This window comes from Octopus bimaculoides, chromosome 9 (genome assembly GCF_001194135.2).
Source record: "Octopus bimaculoides isolate UCB-OBI-ISO-001 chromosome 9, ASM119413v2, whole genome shotgun sequence".
NCBI classification, from domain to species: Eukaryota; Metazoa; Mollusca; class Cephalopoda; order Octopoda; family Octopodidae; genus Octopus; species Octopus bimaculoides.
Window position 1 is genome coordinate 1223168 of NC_068989.1, and position 14418 is coordinate 1237585.

At 38.0% G+C, this 14418-nt stretch overlaps 1 protein-coding gene across 3 annotated transcripts in view; it reads left to right on the forward strand.

The window, feature by feature from the left end:
• Window positions 1–14418, forward strand: part of LOC106871308 (zinc finger MYND domain-containing protein 11) — a 112554-nt gene that overhangs the window by 76984 nt on the left and 21152 nt on the right. For all 3 annotated transcript variants that reach the window (XR_008264836.1, XR_008264837.1, XM_014917711.2), the window contains exons 5-7: window positions 11262–11336; window positions 12028–12208; window positions 13178–13233. Coding sequence is in view for 1 of the 3 variants with exons in the window: in XM_014917711.2 (XP_014773197.1) it covers window positions 11262–11336; window positions 12028–12208; window positions 13178–13233 (312 nt within the window). In the remaining 2 variants the exon portion in view is untranslated. The remainder of the gene's footprint in view (window positions 1–11261; window positions 11337–12027; window positions 12209–13177; window positions 13234–14418) is intronic.

Sequence of the window (14418 nt, forward strand, 5' to 3'; positions counted from 1 at the left end):
CCCTTTCATGACCAAATTTTATTCCCATTGTTTACTGCTTTGTTGCTCTTGTGGTGAGTGAAAACGACTGCTTTGTCATGTATTTCAGTAAATAAAAAAAAAATCCATAAAATTATTTCCAAACTGTTGCTATATCTTAACCAATATTCTTGTATTCTCTTTCTGTTCCTCTTAGGACATGCAGGTAAACCAATTTCTCAGCATCTATTTTATATGAAAATGCAAATTATTCTCTCTCTCCTTTTTTTTTTTTTTTTTTTTTTGTTTTTGTTGTCTTAGACTTGCACAAACCATGCTGATAATCTGCTTCACCAATTCTTTATGTTTGTGAAGGGTTTTTGCAAGACTCTGTACATTTTTATTCAAGAGGTAAAAGGAAAATAAATGAAAGTAAGAAACAGTAAAAAAAAAAAAAAAGGATTTAAATGCAAAGAAAAAACAAAGAAATAAATATTAATGATAAATTCTAAAATGGGAATATTATACGCTTTCTTGAAGAAAATGGTAAATGGTGTGCTGAATTGACATCGATCATTTATACTGGATGATGATGATGATGATGATGATGATAAAGGTGATGATGATGATGATGATGATAAAGGTGATGATGATGATGATGATGATGATAAAATGATAAATAACAAAAATCTTGACTAAAACTAATCATGTCAGTTAATGATCGATTGCAATATTGGTAAAAACATGTTCTTTATCCAATATTTTACTTCTTGAAACTTAGACTTTTTTTTTACATTTAGTTTAATTCTTGCTTTATTTTTATATATAGATTTAAAAAAAAAAATATTATTTGCATCTTTCTTTTTGAAAATCTTTAATTGTCATTTTTTTTCTTCTTCTTCTAATTTTTGTTTGTTTAGCTTTTTTATACCTGCCAATCTGAAAGCTATTTCTGCATTAAATGCACGTTTCCTTTAATTAGTATTTGAATTGTATTAGCAAGGTTTGCCAGTTTTCTTTTAACCCCTGTCTCTAGACTAGGTTTTGCATATTTGCTCAGACCTTCCTTATAAACTTGTGTTGAGTGCAGTCCTCCAGAGTTCTGTTTCTGTTTTGTTTTGCACACTGTCATGTTAATTTACCTCCCACAGCTCTAGAAAACATTTCATATTAAAGTTTAATATGAATTATGATCTATAGAGATTCACAGCTGGCCAAGTGAATGATGTGACAATACATTATAGAAATGGTTAATGTTTCATTTCTCATCACCAGTCTTGTAATGACCATCACTAAATACATTTATCATATGTATAATGTATGTACACACACATATGCATGTATGATTGTTTGTTTGTTTATTTGTTCTATTTTTAATTATTCTTGCAAGGAAGGAGCTGGTCTCTAACAAAGATACAAAGCTCCAGATAATGAAAGCAATGTCACATTTTAAACTTGAAGAAAGTCTTGTATATTTTTACTGTTCCACTTACAGATTGTATTTGTAATATGTGAATCAGTTTGGTTGATTTCTTTGTTCTGAAAACCCTAGTGTGTCTAGATTGTCACTTAGTCATTTACTCACGGAACCAAATGTACCAGTTCTTATTGGTATAAATGGGAAATTATAATCTGGATTATAGAAACTGGAGGTTCCGAAGCAATTGTCTATTGTTATTCTCTTTCTCTTCGATTTTCAAAGAGATATTCACACCCGCAGGACAGTTGACTTCAATGATGGCACATACTTCTTTTTGTCTGTCCTGAACAATGATATCTGGTCTGTTGTTTACTCTTGACAGAAGTTTTGATGGAAATGCTTCACCGGTATTCCTTGTGTGGATGTTTATCTATGTATTCAATAACAGGGGCATTTTCCATATCTGTCCCAGGACACTCTGTCCTGAGATGAGTATATGAGTGCTCAACCTAAAATTATTTCCCCTTAATAAAGCTACTATACACCAAGAAATGTATAATGTTCAATGGAGCTACAAACTTTATTGACATAGAATCTATGTGAATCGATTACAAGCAGAGGATGCTCCACTGATTCTTGGAGTCATTGAGAATCATCTGTTGGTAAATAGAGACCAAGTACTGCATGATTCTGGTTCTGTTGCAAGCAGTTTGGTCATGGCTTTCTCCAACTTGTTCCAGAGGCTCTGAAAATGGTCCAGAGCATTGTTTTTTCCTCTGATTAAGCCAGAATTTCTTTTAGATATTTAAGTGTGATGTAAAACGAAACATACCCAACTGATCTCCAAATCACAGACTTTGTCTGGCTGTGACAGGAATTTGGTTCCAAAACAAAGAGGAATGTTTTGTCTGCAGATGAAATTTCAATGTAAACTCAGCAGTGTAGCCTGGGATAGTATCTTTTGGTAAACACAGTTGATTTCTGGTGCTTAATATGTCTAATTAGCTCAATGTTAATTTGTCAGCTAGAAGAGGTGGCTGTCACCACCTGGCAGGTATTGGTTTTTAATTTAAAACTGTATTAGAACTGTATGTCACCTGTAATCTGTTCCTAACCAGTAACTTGTATGAGAAGAGTCTGTTGACATTAGGCAAGAGTAAGTGTAAATGCCTCACTCGTCAGCTTGAAATGGCTGGTGTTTTAGCTCCAGTTGTATGGTGTTAGGTGGGTGAGAGATTGAACCTCTCCCTATGTAGGATGCAAGTCCACCTTGGATGACAATTCTTAATGATCTGGTACATATTTCTGACAGTTAAGTGAAATGATTGTATCAATAATTTAAATAGACAAATACAGATTGAAAGACTTTGCAGTGAGTTTGATTTGAATGTAAAGCTTATAAGCTGGGATCACAGTTATTAGGCCGTTCCATTTGTACAGCAGCTGGTAGGAATTAGCTGGAATCTTGACATATTGGCTTGGAGCTGTGCTGTAATCCTCTCATTGACAACTTGTAGGAGTAGAGTTGGCTTCGACAATCTGAGGAATAAGCGCTGTTCTGTGATTCGGTTCCTTACAATTATACATTGTAATTGATCTTGTTAAAGAAGTATCATCTTGTTTTGATGGAATTCAATGAGGAGGACGGGAGGATGGAGGGAGCAAACTTTGGGAGGGGGAGGGGGTGTTTGAGAGGAAATGGTTGAGAAATAGAGAAAGCTGGTTGGAGGAAAGAAGAGGTGGGTGAGGGTGGGGGTAATATGAAAGGAAGACAAGTGGTGGAGAGAGAGAGAAGAGGGAGGAGGAGGAGGAAGAATGCTGAAACAGGACAAAACAGAAGTTTGTAATTTTAGTCATTATTAGTGTTCCATATTTATAGAGGCCAATAACCTAACAAGAAGTTGTGGAAAGTGGAGGAGGGAGAACATGGGTTCCAGCACCCCCTCCCCCTCCACTTCCGCTTGTCCCCCCCCACTTTTGTTCTCTTTTTTCTGGTTCCAGTTATGGAGCTATTTATTCTTGGTTACTTAAATAATCTCCATTTTTTTTCCTTCTTGTTTCATCTCTCCTCACACCATTCCTCTGAGAAGTCCCCCCCCCCCGCCAACTTTACATTCCACACAGCACATGAAACAACTGACAACACTACAATCTCAAAGGTTGTCGGTTCAAATCTGCTGTAAATACTTTGTTGCCTCTAATAATGAGTGACAGAGGTTTAATCAGTCGAGTGATAATGGAGAGCACAGCATCTCGGTTATTTCTGACTGATGGTCATATCAGGATTGATGGAACAAGTACCAGTCAAATACTGGGGTTGAGGTAATTAAAGTTCCTACTCCTGGATCAAGATCAGTAATCCTCCTCCTCCTCCTGGTGTGCAGTTGTCCCCACGTAAAAGTGGAGGTTACAGTTAGAACACAGAATATTGGATTATTTGCTCAGGGAAAATAATGTAGCAGTTTGTGTTGTAAAACGACCTCCACTGCTAAGTTGGAAATTAAGGTTGCCTTTTGGTTTTAATATTGCTTCTGTCACTGTATTAATTACTTGTTTTAATAGGCTCATTGGCTTTTTGCGATACCAGTGCTTGATTAGACACTGAGCTTCTAAGTATTGCTGACAAAGGAATCACTGCTTTCTCTAGCATCAGGCATCTGCCCTTGACAAGGCCAAGGAAGGCTAAAATCATGTGATCTGAAGTCCCAGTGGTGATGGCAGAGGATTATCTCCTGCTAGCGATATAAACATGAGTGCTTCTATGCACCATAAGTCCATTAGACCAATTCTCTCTGGGCAAATAATGCAGTTTTCTACATTCTAACAAAACATCAACCTTCACATGGGGATAAATATTACCTCTTGGTTATTAATACTCTTCTGCCGCTATTAATTATTTTTTATGGTGTGTAGTTGTTTGTGAAAGGATGGTCTCTGTCCGGCTGACGTGTACTTCATAAATAACTCAAAGAGCAAGTCTTCAGCTGGTGCCTCAATAACTTTTGATTACATTTACACATAATTTATTGAGTTACTTAGCTTGACACCCCACAGTTTGTTTCGTTAGTATCACAGGGTCATTATACACATCTGCCACAGTGTTAATGAGAAAGCTTCTACATTTTCACTTGATCTGCTAGAAATAGCAGTAATATCTTCTTCAAATCGCACCTTACTATCTTAATTATGGAGAAGAAATGTAGCTTTAGAAAGACAAAATAATTATAGTTGAAATGTTTTTGAGCATAAAACAGCTCAAAGAGGGCTGACCTGGTGCTAACAACAACTGTCACTGTTTTTGAGACGACAAGGGAACTGCTGTATGCTAGAAATAGCAGCCAGATCTGCTTGAAAATTCTACCCTTTTGTCTTAAAAAAGGGAGGTCACATTGGTTACCCTAGTATATGTGCTGGTCAGGGCTAGGAAGCCTTTGATGAGAGTTATACTCAATCAGGCAAAGTCAACTTCAGCAGAATTTGAACTCAGAAAGTAAAGACTGATGAAATGCTGCTAAACATTTTGTCTGGTGTGATAATGATTCTGCCAGCTCATCATCATCATCATCAGCAGCAGCAGCAGCAGCAGCAACAGCAGCAGCAGCAGCAGCAGCAGCAGCTCTCATGGCTTCTGATCTTAACTGATTGGAAGTGTTATCATGTACATTGTTTTGTCTTGGGGTATCAAAGATGGCCTACAGCAAATATTCTGGTTAATACCACAGATTTGCTTGTCAGTTGTTTGACCTCAACCAGTTGAGCATGTCCCTTGGTGGCTGACGATATGTGCATCTCTGATCACGAGCAGAAGTAGTGGGGGAGCATCATAGCCATGTGTTGAAAGGAATTCTTTGGAGTTTGGATAATTCACCTTTGGAAACATGGGTGTTTTGTTCAACATCCTTAAACAACCCTTATTCAGGGACCTTTTGAGTGGGATGGGCTACTCGACCCCAAGAAAATTCTAACTGGGCCCCACCTGCGAGGTCATGCACTGTTTATCTTGATATGAGATCAGTATGTTGCGCACATATGGTTGTGATGCATGTGCCTGGTGTACCCTTATCGGACGGGTAGTCATGATGGGTATACTGGGCTTCGTATGGAAGTGTTATCATGGACACTGTTTTGTCTTTGGTATAAAAGATGGGACTACAGCAAATATTCTGCTCAATACCACAGATCTCTTTGTCAGTTGTTTGACCTTGACCAGTTGAGCATGTCCCTTGGTGGCTGACGACATGTGCATCTCTGATGAAGAGCAGAAGTAGTGTGGGGAGCATCATAATCATCATGGGAACACTGGGCTTCATATATTTTACCCCAGTGTCACTTTGATGGCATGCACTGCTCTCTCACTCAACAACAACAATAATAATAATAATAATAATAATAATAATAATACTGCTGCTTCTGCTAGGCTTGGTACGCATGATCAGTCACCTAAATTGATTCAATGACAACAGCTGTAGCATCACTGCTGCCCCACCACCACCACCACCACAACAACAAAATTATTTCCTATAATGACAAATTCCTTTCCAATAGATTCTTTGATTCTTCATATGAAAAAAAAGAAAAAAAGAAAAGAAATGAATGTGTTTGTTTGATGCCATTTGATATTGATTTAATCCTTCTGGAACATTCTGGACTTGAAGAATGAGTTGTCTCCCCAACCTCCACATCCGTATTATTACCACCACCACCACCACCACCTCCTTCCCCTCCACCATTTACAGCATTTCTACTTTCACCACTACCACCATTACTACCACCGACATACTACCACTATCTTTACTAAGAACTGCCACTGCCATCGCCACCACCACCACCTTTTTTACTACTACTACTATCCTGAACTCTGCAACGTCTGCCATCACCCCCCCCCCACTGATCAATACTTGTATTTGGTTTGAAGCTGATGTTCCAAGTATTGATTTCACTGGCTCTGACAGATGGACAGGCTCACTCCACACTGGTTGTTGTTGTTGTTGTTGTTGTTGTTGTTGTTGTTGTTGTATGGGACATCATACAATGACAAAGCCACAACACAAACCTCTCAGTTGAGGAGAATCAACCAACGGTTGGCATTGTCTTGAAGGATGACCATTGGGGAAAGTTTGGTTATCTGGTGTGTACTTTTTTTTTTTAGGGGTCCATCATGTCATTGCTGAGCCGGCTGGTGATCAAAGACCTTTTAGCCATGACCATCCTGTCCTGTAGAAGACAGGCAGTGTGTGATTCATTTGAGATTTGGCTGTTATTTTTGTGGGCCCAACGACTATGGAGAAGTTCCCTTGATGGGTGCATCCAAAATGCTGTTGCTAGTCGTCATTGTCATCATCACCATTCTCGTTATTACAAACCTAATTAGAATCATTAACAATATAATTTTCATTGTCCTTTGGTTAAACTTCCTGGATTTCCTTACAATCTCCAGCATCATTTTCCATTCACACTTGATTTGTATTTATTCACCTCTTTTTACACAGACTTACTGCAAGAATATACCCTCCATAGGTCTTTCTCTTACTCCACTTACAAGCACACTATACACTGCCCTCCTCCTCCTCCTCCTCCTCCCTCCCTCCCTCCCTCCTATTCCTCCATCTGTATTGTATTGTCAATGGCTGAGAGAATGGTGGTGCCAAACTTCTGGATCTTAGACTTTACCGTTTGTGTCCTGTGGGCAAGCACGACATGCTATATAATTCATATCACATAAAATCTTTTGATAAAGCACAAAATACCCTGGCTTTTAGCTTCCATGTTCTTATTAAATATTCATATCATCCCTCCACACACACACACACACACACACACACACACAATGTAAATGAGTGCATGTCGTTATGCAAAATATTTTGCTACAAACACAAGAACTTGCATATAATACACACACACACACACACACACACATATACATAAAGGCAAATATGTATATATATATATTTTTGTATATAATGTACTGTTCCATGATGGTCAGATCAACAAAAAAGGTACTCCATCTAGTGTGAGATAAATATTTTTTAATAAACACAATATATGTTTTTATGTGCTAATATTAGTTTCATGTGCTGAGAGCATGCCAGACAGCATAGCAGATAGTATGCACAATCATCAGACACTGCCATGTGCGCAATGTCTGATGATTGTGTTAGGACACCAGACATGTTAAAAAATACTGTCTGGCATGCTCTCAACACGAGACTAATAGTAGCACATAAAAATATATATCGTATTTATTAAATAATTATATATAATTGTGATAACAGTTTGACTCAGCTCCATATGGTTTAAAGTTTTGTGGGCCCATACTTTTGAATAATATATATAACCCCGACCAACTGTGTTGAGTGCCACATTCTTTCATTTGTCCAGTCATTTGTGTGTATGTGAGTGTGCGTGTTGTATTCAAATATGCACACACACACACACACACACACGGATATATAACTGTGAGCCAGATAGATTTAAAACGTCAATAAACTCTGACCTAAAATGAATGTGAAGTCTTACAGATATTATTCTCTTTTATATTAAACAGAAAAGACCTAATCAAACCATCTTTACTCATATCTCTGTCTTCTCTTTCTCTCTTTCTTTCTTTCTTTCTCTTGCTTTTACCAGAAACAGGTATGTACTCCTCTTTCGCTCTTACTCAAACTTGCACCTTTTTACATTTTTTTTTTTTTTAATATATTCTTCCTTTTTTTTTCCCTGGGGTTTTCGGTCATTTATATCCCAATATTTATTTACCATTTTATCCCACCCCTACCTTATTCTGTTTTTGCTTGGTTGCTTCATCGAAATGGTTATTAGAGTGTTCACTTAGTAACAAATATCAAATGGAAGAAGCCTCCATTAATTTTCAGACTTTCATTGTAACCTGGTGCAGGTGAGAAAAATAGTGAAACAAAAGGATTCCCAGTGCAAAATTAGAGGTTAATTATCTTCTACCTTTCTATTTGTCCATATTTGTTATATGTTATTATTATTATAAGAAGTTTGTTTCCCAACCACATGGTTCTGGGTTCAATCTCACCGTGTTGCATCTTGGGCAAGTTAGCTTCTACTATAGCCTTGGGCTGACCAAAGCTTTGTGGGTGGATTTGGTAGGTGGAAACTGCAACAAGCCCGTTGTATATGTATGTGTGTGTGGTTTTGTTACCTTGGACAGATTGTATGACATTTGTGTTAGAAGTGAAATGCTGCATGGTAATGGAATATGGGCATTGAATGGAGAGGACTTGAAGAGAGAGGAAAGCTAGTATGTTCCAATGTGAGTGTGAATGAACAACATGGTGTAAATGTTCAAAGACTGGACAAAAGAGGAATCAGATGTGGTGTGCATGAAAGAAGACTGCACTGGGACAGATAGATGATGCATATGGATGCGGACGGCTGTATGAAGAAGTGCCAATCACTAAATGTGATTGGAGTTTGTGGAAAAGGGAGACCCAGGAAGATAAGGGCCAAAATGATTAAGGCTGGCCTCAGGATCCTGAACCTCATTGAGATGACGACGAAGGACTGAGATGCCTGATGCTATGTGGTTCTTCACAAGACTTGCCCATTGCAGTGAAACTAATGCACTCTATGCATATGTGTGTGTGTATTATACCTGTATTGTATGTGCACAGGTGAGCATCTCTCCCAATCTCCTCCCTTATGTCGCTCTCCTTTTGCATCTCTCTCACCATAGCTCTCTCTTTCTCTCTCTCTCTCATTTTCTCTCTCTCTCTTTCTCTCTCTCTCTCTTTCTCTCTCTCTCTCATTTTCTCTCTCTCTCTCATTCTCTCTCTCTCTCTCTCTCTCTCTCTCCCTTGTGAGTTGCCATTTTAGCTTCTCAAGAACCTGCTTTGCCTCCCCACCTCCTTCTCTCATACCTTAACCCTCATTCCTTGCATCAAGCTGTCTCCCCACCCCCCTCAGGTTCAGTAGCCTCGGGATATATATGGAGGACCCCACTAGTGCCTGTAATATGGAAAAAAACACACCTAGTATATGCTATGAAGTGGTTGGTATTAAGATGGGCACCCAAACATAGAAGCCATGCCAAGGCAGGCATTAGAGCACCACGTCTTAGAATTCATTGGATCCTGTCTGTCTCACCCAATGATGATGATGATGGCTGTTGCGAGGGGGGATACATACTAAACCACTGATGCCAGGTTCATGTGATCATTATTTTCTACAGCTTCTGGGTGATGTCTCCATAGTGATATGATACACACAAACCCACACACACACACAGATTATATCATTGTTAAACTGTAAGCTGTGCAAAAAGAAAAAAGAAAAAAAAAACTCCAAAAAAACCCCACATACTGCAATGATATGTAAATATTTTTCCAAAATTCTGCAATAAATGTTTACAAAAAACTTAATCCTTCCTCTCTGCTAACATGGTGAAATATCGTGCCATTTGTAAGGATGTATGTGTGGCACTTCTTCCTGAGGGCATTTTTGTGTTTTGAAATAATTAAAAACCTAAGAAAACATTCATTTAATAAGCTTCTGTCTGTGTTTCTACCATTCTTTCTTTCTTTTATTTTTTGTTGGTCAAATGGAATGTGAGAAACATGTCACCTGCTTTCTTTTCTTTGATTCTCTGCCCCCTTCCCCCTTGTCTTCCAGTTTTTCTTATCCTTTTATGATAAATAATGTCATCTTTGCTGAGAATTTTTAAACAGCTTTCTATAATCACAAAACACATGTTAGCATGGAGAATAATGTATGTAAAAGAACTATTAGTCACATGCATGTACACACGTGTGTATGTGTGTGTGTGTATAGTATTCTTTAGTAAAAATAATGTTGACAGTGACTGAAGTTTTGACCTACTGACCCTTTATCAAGTAGTGGTACATTTGATTTCATCTTGACTTTGTATAATCTGTTTAGTTTAAATTTTCAGGAGCAGGTGAAACTCTGTTGAATGATAATTTCATTGAAGTGCAGTTTCTGATGGAAAGATATTATGGAAGATTTTAATTGATTAAATTTGGGGTTGTACTATTGTTCAGAATTCAGTTATGCATGTAGAAGTTGGTAATCAGGTGTGTTAGCTTCAGTTCTTTGGAGATGCTCTTGTAGAGGTTCACAAATGAGTGAGGGTAAGTGGAAAGGTTAATTGGTCAGTAGGTTTATTTACTTGTTTGTATTATTTAGGAAGTTTAATCTGTTTGTTTTGGGAAGGTAAAGACCATTGTTCAGATTTCAGTGAAGCATGCAAGACTCTGTGAATCGGTCAATTTGTTTGACTAAGACCCTTCGTGACAATGCTCCAGCATGGTCTTAGTCAAATGAATGAAACAAGGGAAAGAATAAAAGGATATACATACACACATTATACACATATATGTATATATCTTTTAATTGTTTCAGTCATTAGACTGTGGCCATGCTGGAGCAGCGCTTTGAAGAATTTTAGTCAAACTTATCAACCTCAGTATTTTTATTATTTTATCATCTTTAAAGATGAGTTTGATACGAAAGAAAGTGATGATGTTATTTCAAAGAGATGTTAACTGCAGTGTGCGTTGAATAGTTTCTTGGAGGATAGCATTGGTGCTGGTGCCATTTAAAAAATACCCAGTCCACCCTGTAAAGTGGTTGGTGTTAGGAAGGGCATCCAGCTGTAGAAACCATGCCAAAACAGACAATGGAGCTTGGTGTGGCCCCTGGCCTTGCCAACTCTTGTCAAGCTGTTCAACCCATGCCAGCATGGAAAACGGATGTTAAATGATGATGATGATGAAAGTGACCTAAACTTGTTTATACCCTCCTCTTCAGTCTTTCAGTTGGTCCCTAGTTGTTATGGAACCTATTTAAAAGAAATCCCTATTTCATGATACTCTAAAACTCTTGTAATTATTTCTAGGCTGGACACAATCGGATCCGAGGAAATATGCTAAACACTCTTCTGGGTTACACAGTGCAAAGGTTGAAAGAAAAGGTTTGTTGCTACCCAATGGAACTTTTACAGCTTTCTCTTTTTCTCTTGTATGTCTCTGTTGTGTTTCTTTTTGTCCTTTCCTCCTCTCTTAACTTACATAAACAGTAATCCCTCGACTATCATGGGTCTTACGTCCCAAAACCCACCACCATAGGCGAAAATTTCATTACAACATTGTTTTAACAGCAGGGTTCAGTGTTTCCAGCCAGCTGGTAACACACACACACACACACACACACACACACACACGTTGACTCTGTGCTTAATTGATGAGAAGGAGTTTATATGTATCGATACTGGGTTGATTAATCAACTGGATGACCAACCTGTTGAATTAATGTGTGAACTGGCTGAGTATCCAAACACATGTGTAACTTTCGCCTAATACCAAGAGAATTAGATGTATCCTTGATGTAATACCAAGTCGGATCCAACCTGCGACACAACTGACAGATCTGCTCGATTGTATTTCAATGTATTGTGTATTTGTGAGTCTGTGTAAAACTAGTTGTGGTGCGTTATTAGATGTGTCCCCCTAAAACTAAATCAGCAAAGTTTCACAGCTGTATTTTGATCAATTTGTATTTGAAATCCATAGAAAAGACTCTTTTTCGGTCAGCCTGAAATTTCCTTCTTCTTTTTTATTTTTTAATCTTTATTTCTAAATTTTCTTGTTTTGACCAAACTGTAGACCCGGGAGTTGCACAGAATCGGACACAGGGACGAAGAGTTGAACTTCAAACGATTTGTTTACAAACCAATGGATCTGAACACCATGGAGCAAATAGTACAGAGCCAGAAGTACCGTTGTGTGGAAGAGCTTGTTGCTGATGCCCATAACATTGTGCATAATGTATATTTGGTATACGGAGGTAAGGCTTCAATTGCGGGGTGAGGACACAATTCCTTTGTCCTCTTTTATAACTACTTAACCCTTTAGGCAACCATACCCGGCCCAAATATTCTCCTTATTTTATGTTCAAACTGACAAGATCTGGCCTCTCCCACCTACCTGATAATGTCATTCTTATAGTATACAATTACATCATTGAAATCTCAAAGTTCTAAGATAATAAATGATTAATTGAAAACAATGTGAACAAGGAAGCATCACATTTGACCGAATAATCTGAATGCCAAAGGGTGAATACAAAATACTCGGGTTAGGGGTGAAGACATTTACTTTTCAATGGCATAGTCTCCCTCCCCACCAATCACCACTTTAGCAGTAACTAGATTAAGCAGCAGACCATTAATTAAAATTAAATTAATGTCAAAATTAATGAATGTCTTAAAAAAATTAACAGTTTCTTTGTTCTCAAACCTTCACATGAATGAAGTCTTTTAACTATTTTATATATTAATATAAATACACATCAAAATCAAATGGAAATTGTAGTTGTGATCCCCGTACCAGTGGCACATAAAAAGCACCATCTGATTGTGGTCAATGCCAGCCCCCTCTGGCCTCTGTGCCGGTGGCACATAAAATAGCACCCACTACACTCTTGGAGTGGTTGGCATTAGGAAGGGCATCCAGCTGTAGAAACATTGCCAGATCAGACTGGAGCCTGGTGCAGTCTCCTGGCTTCCCAGACCCCCAGTTGAACCGTCCAACCCATGCCAGCATGGAAAATGGACGTTAAACGCTGATGATGATGATGATTGGTATATACTGGTGTCATAGTTTTTATGATATCTATTCCAATTAAATACAAATATTATTTGCTAAATATATTTATCATAACATGATTGATGTTAAATATTTCTTAGGCGTGTTTTTATGCATTTCTTTTGCTGTGTCACTATCTCGCTCAGCAGCTGTTGACTTTCTCTTTCAGAGGAGCATGGAATGACGGAATTAGCCCGGATCATGATACGTGATTGTAAATATGATGTAAGTTTTAATTCTTTGAATCATTATTATGCAAGCAAACACATCTGGACACGTTAATCTCATGTCAAGCAGTTGTAGTAGTAGCAGTAGTAGTAGTTGTAATAGTAGTAGTAGCAGTTGCTATCTGTAATATTTTTCTGCATGTCACAACTGGTGAGTGTCACACTTTTAACTACAACAACAACAGAAACAGTCAAAACAGATTCTGGTAATCTAAGACATAATTGAAATTTTTAACATATTAAAATAAAAATCTGTTATATGCAACAGAAGCAGTTTTAGATTAAAACAGTCATCTGTGTATCATAGCTAAAGCAGATACATCACAAAAAACTGCAAATTAACTGCAGAATTTGTTAGGAGGAAAGCTGTTGGAGTGTTAACTGTAAACATGCCTAACTTATCAGACCAAACCAAAGACATGGTTAAAGTCTTGAACATAATGCAACAATTTTATGGGAATCTATAAATTTATGTCTCAGAACAGAAATAAGAACATTATCTCATTTGCCATGTTCCATGCTGGCATGGGTTGGATGGTTTGACAGGTTCCAATGTTTCCTTGGACTGCATTATGCTCCACTGGTTTCTCCTGGATGTTTTTTACATTGAAATTGCCATGCAATTCACAAGACTAAAAGCCCTGAAGAAGTGGGGTCGGCTTTATGCTAGGGGGATGAAAGCAGGTGGGGTGAGAGATGGGTGCCACCAATTCTAATGATCTCCTCTCCGTAGTTGTTAATGTTATGTTCATCTTTCTCACTCTATTGTAATTAGATGTTAGGGTTAAAGGATAAAGTTCCTTCATGAGTCACAAGGCTGGTTTCTCAGTTTCTGTGCCTCCACATACATTTTTAAAGCTTGGTACTTATTCTATCAGTCTCTTTTGCTAAACTGTTAAGTTACAGGGATGTAAACACACCAGCATTGGTTGTCAAGCGATGTTGGGGGGACAAACACACAGAGAAGTACACACACACACACGATAGGCTTCTTTCACTTTCCATCTATCAATTCCACTCACAAGGCTTTGGTTGGCCCAAAGTTATAGAAGAAGACACTTGCCCAAGGTGCTATGCAGTGGGACTGAACCCGGAACAATGTGGTTGGGAAACAAACTTCTTACCACACAGCCACACCTGTGCCTATATTTATAGTTGTGTTATTAATTATACATAATAGGGA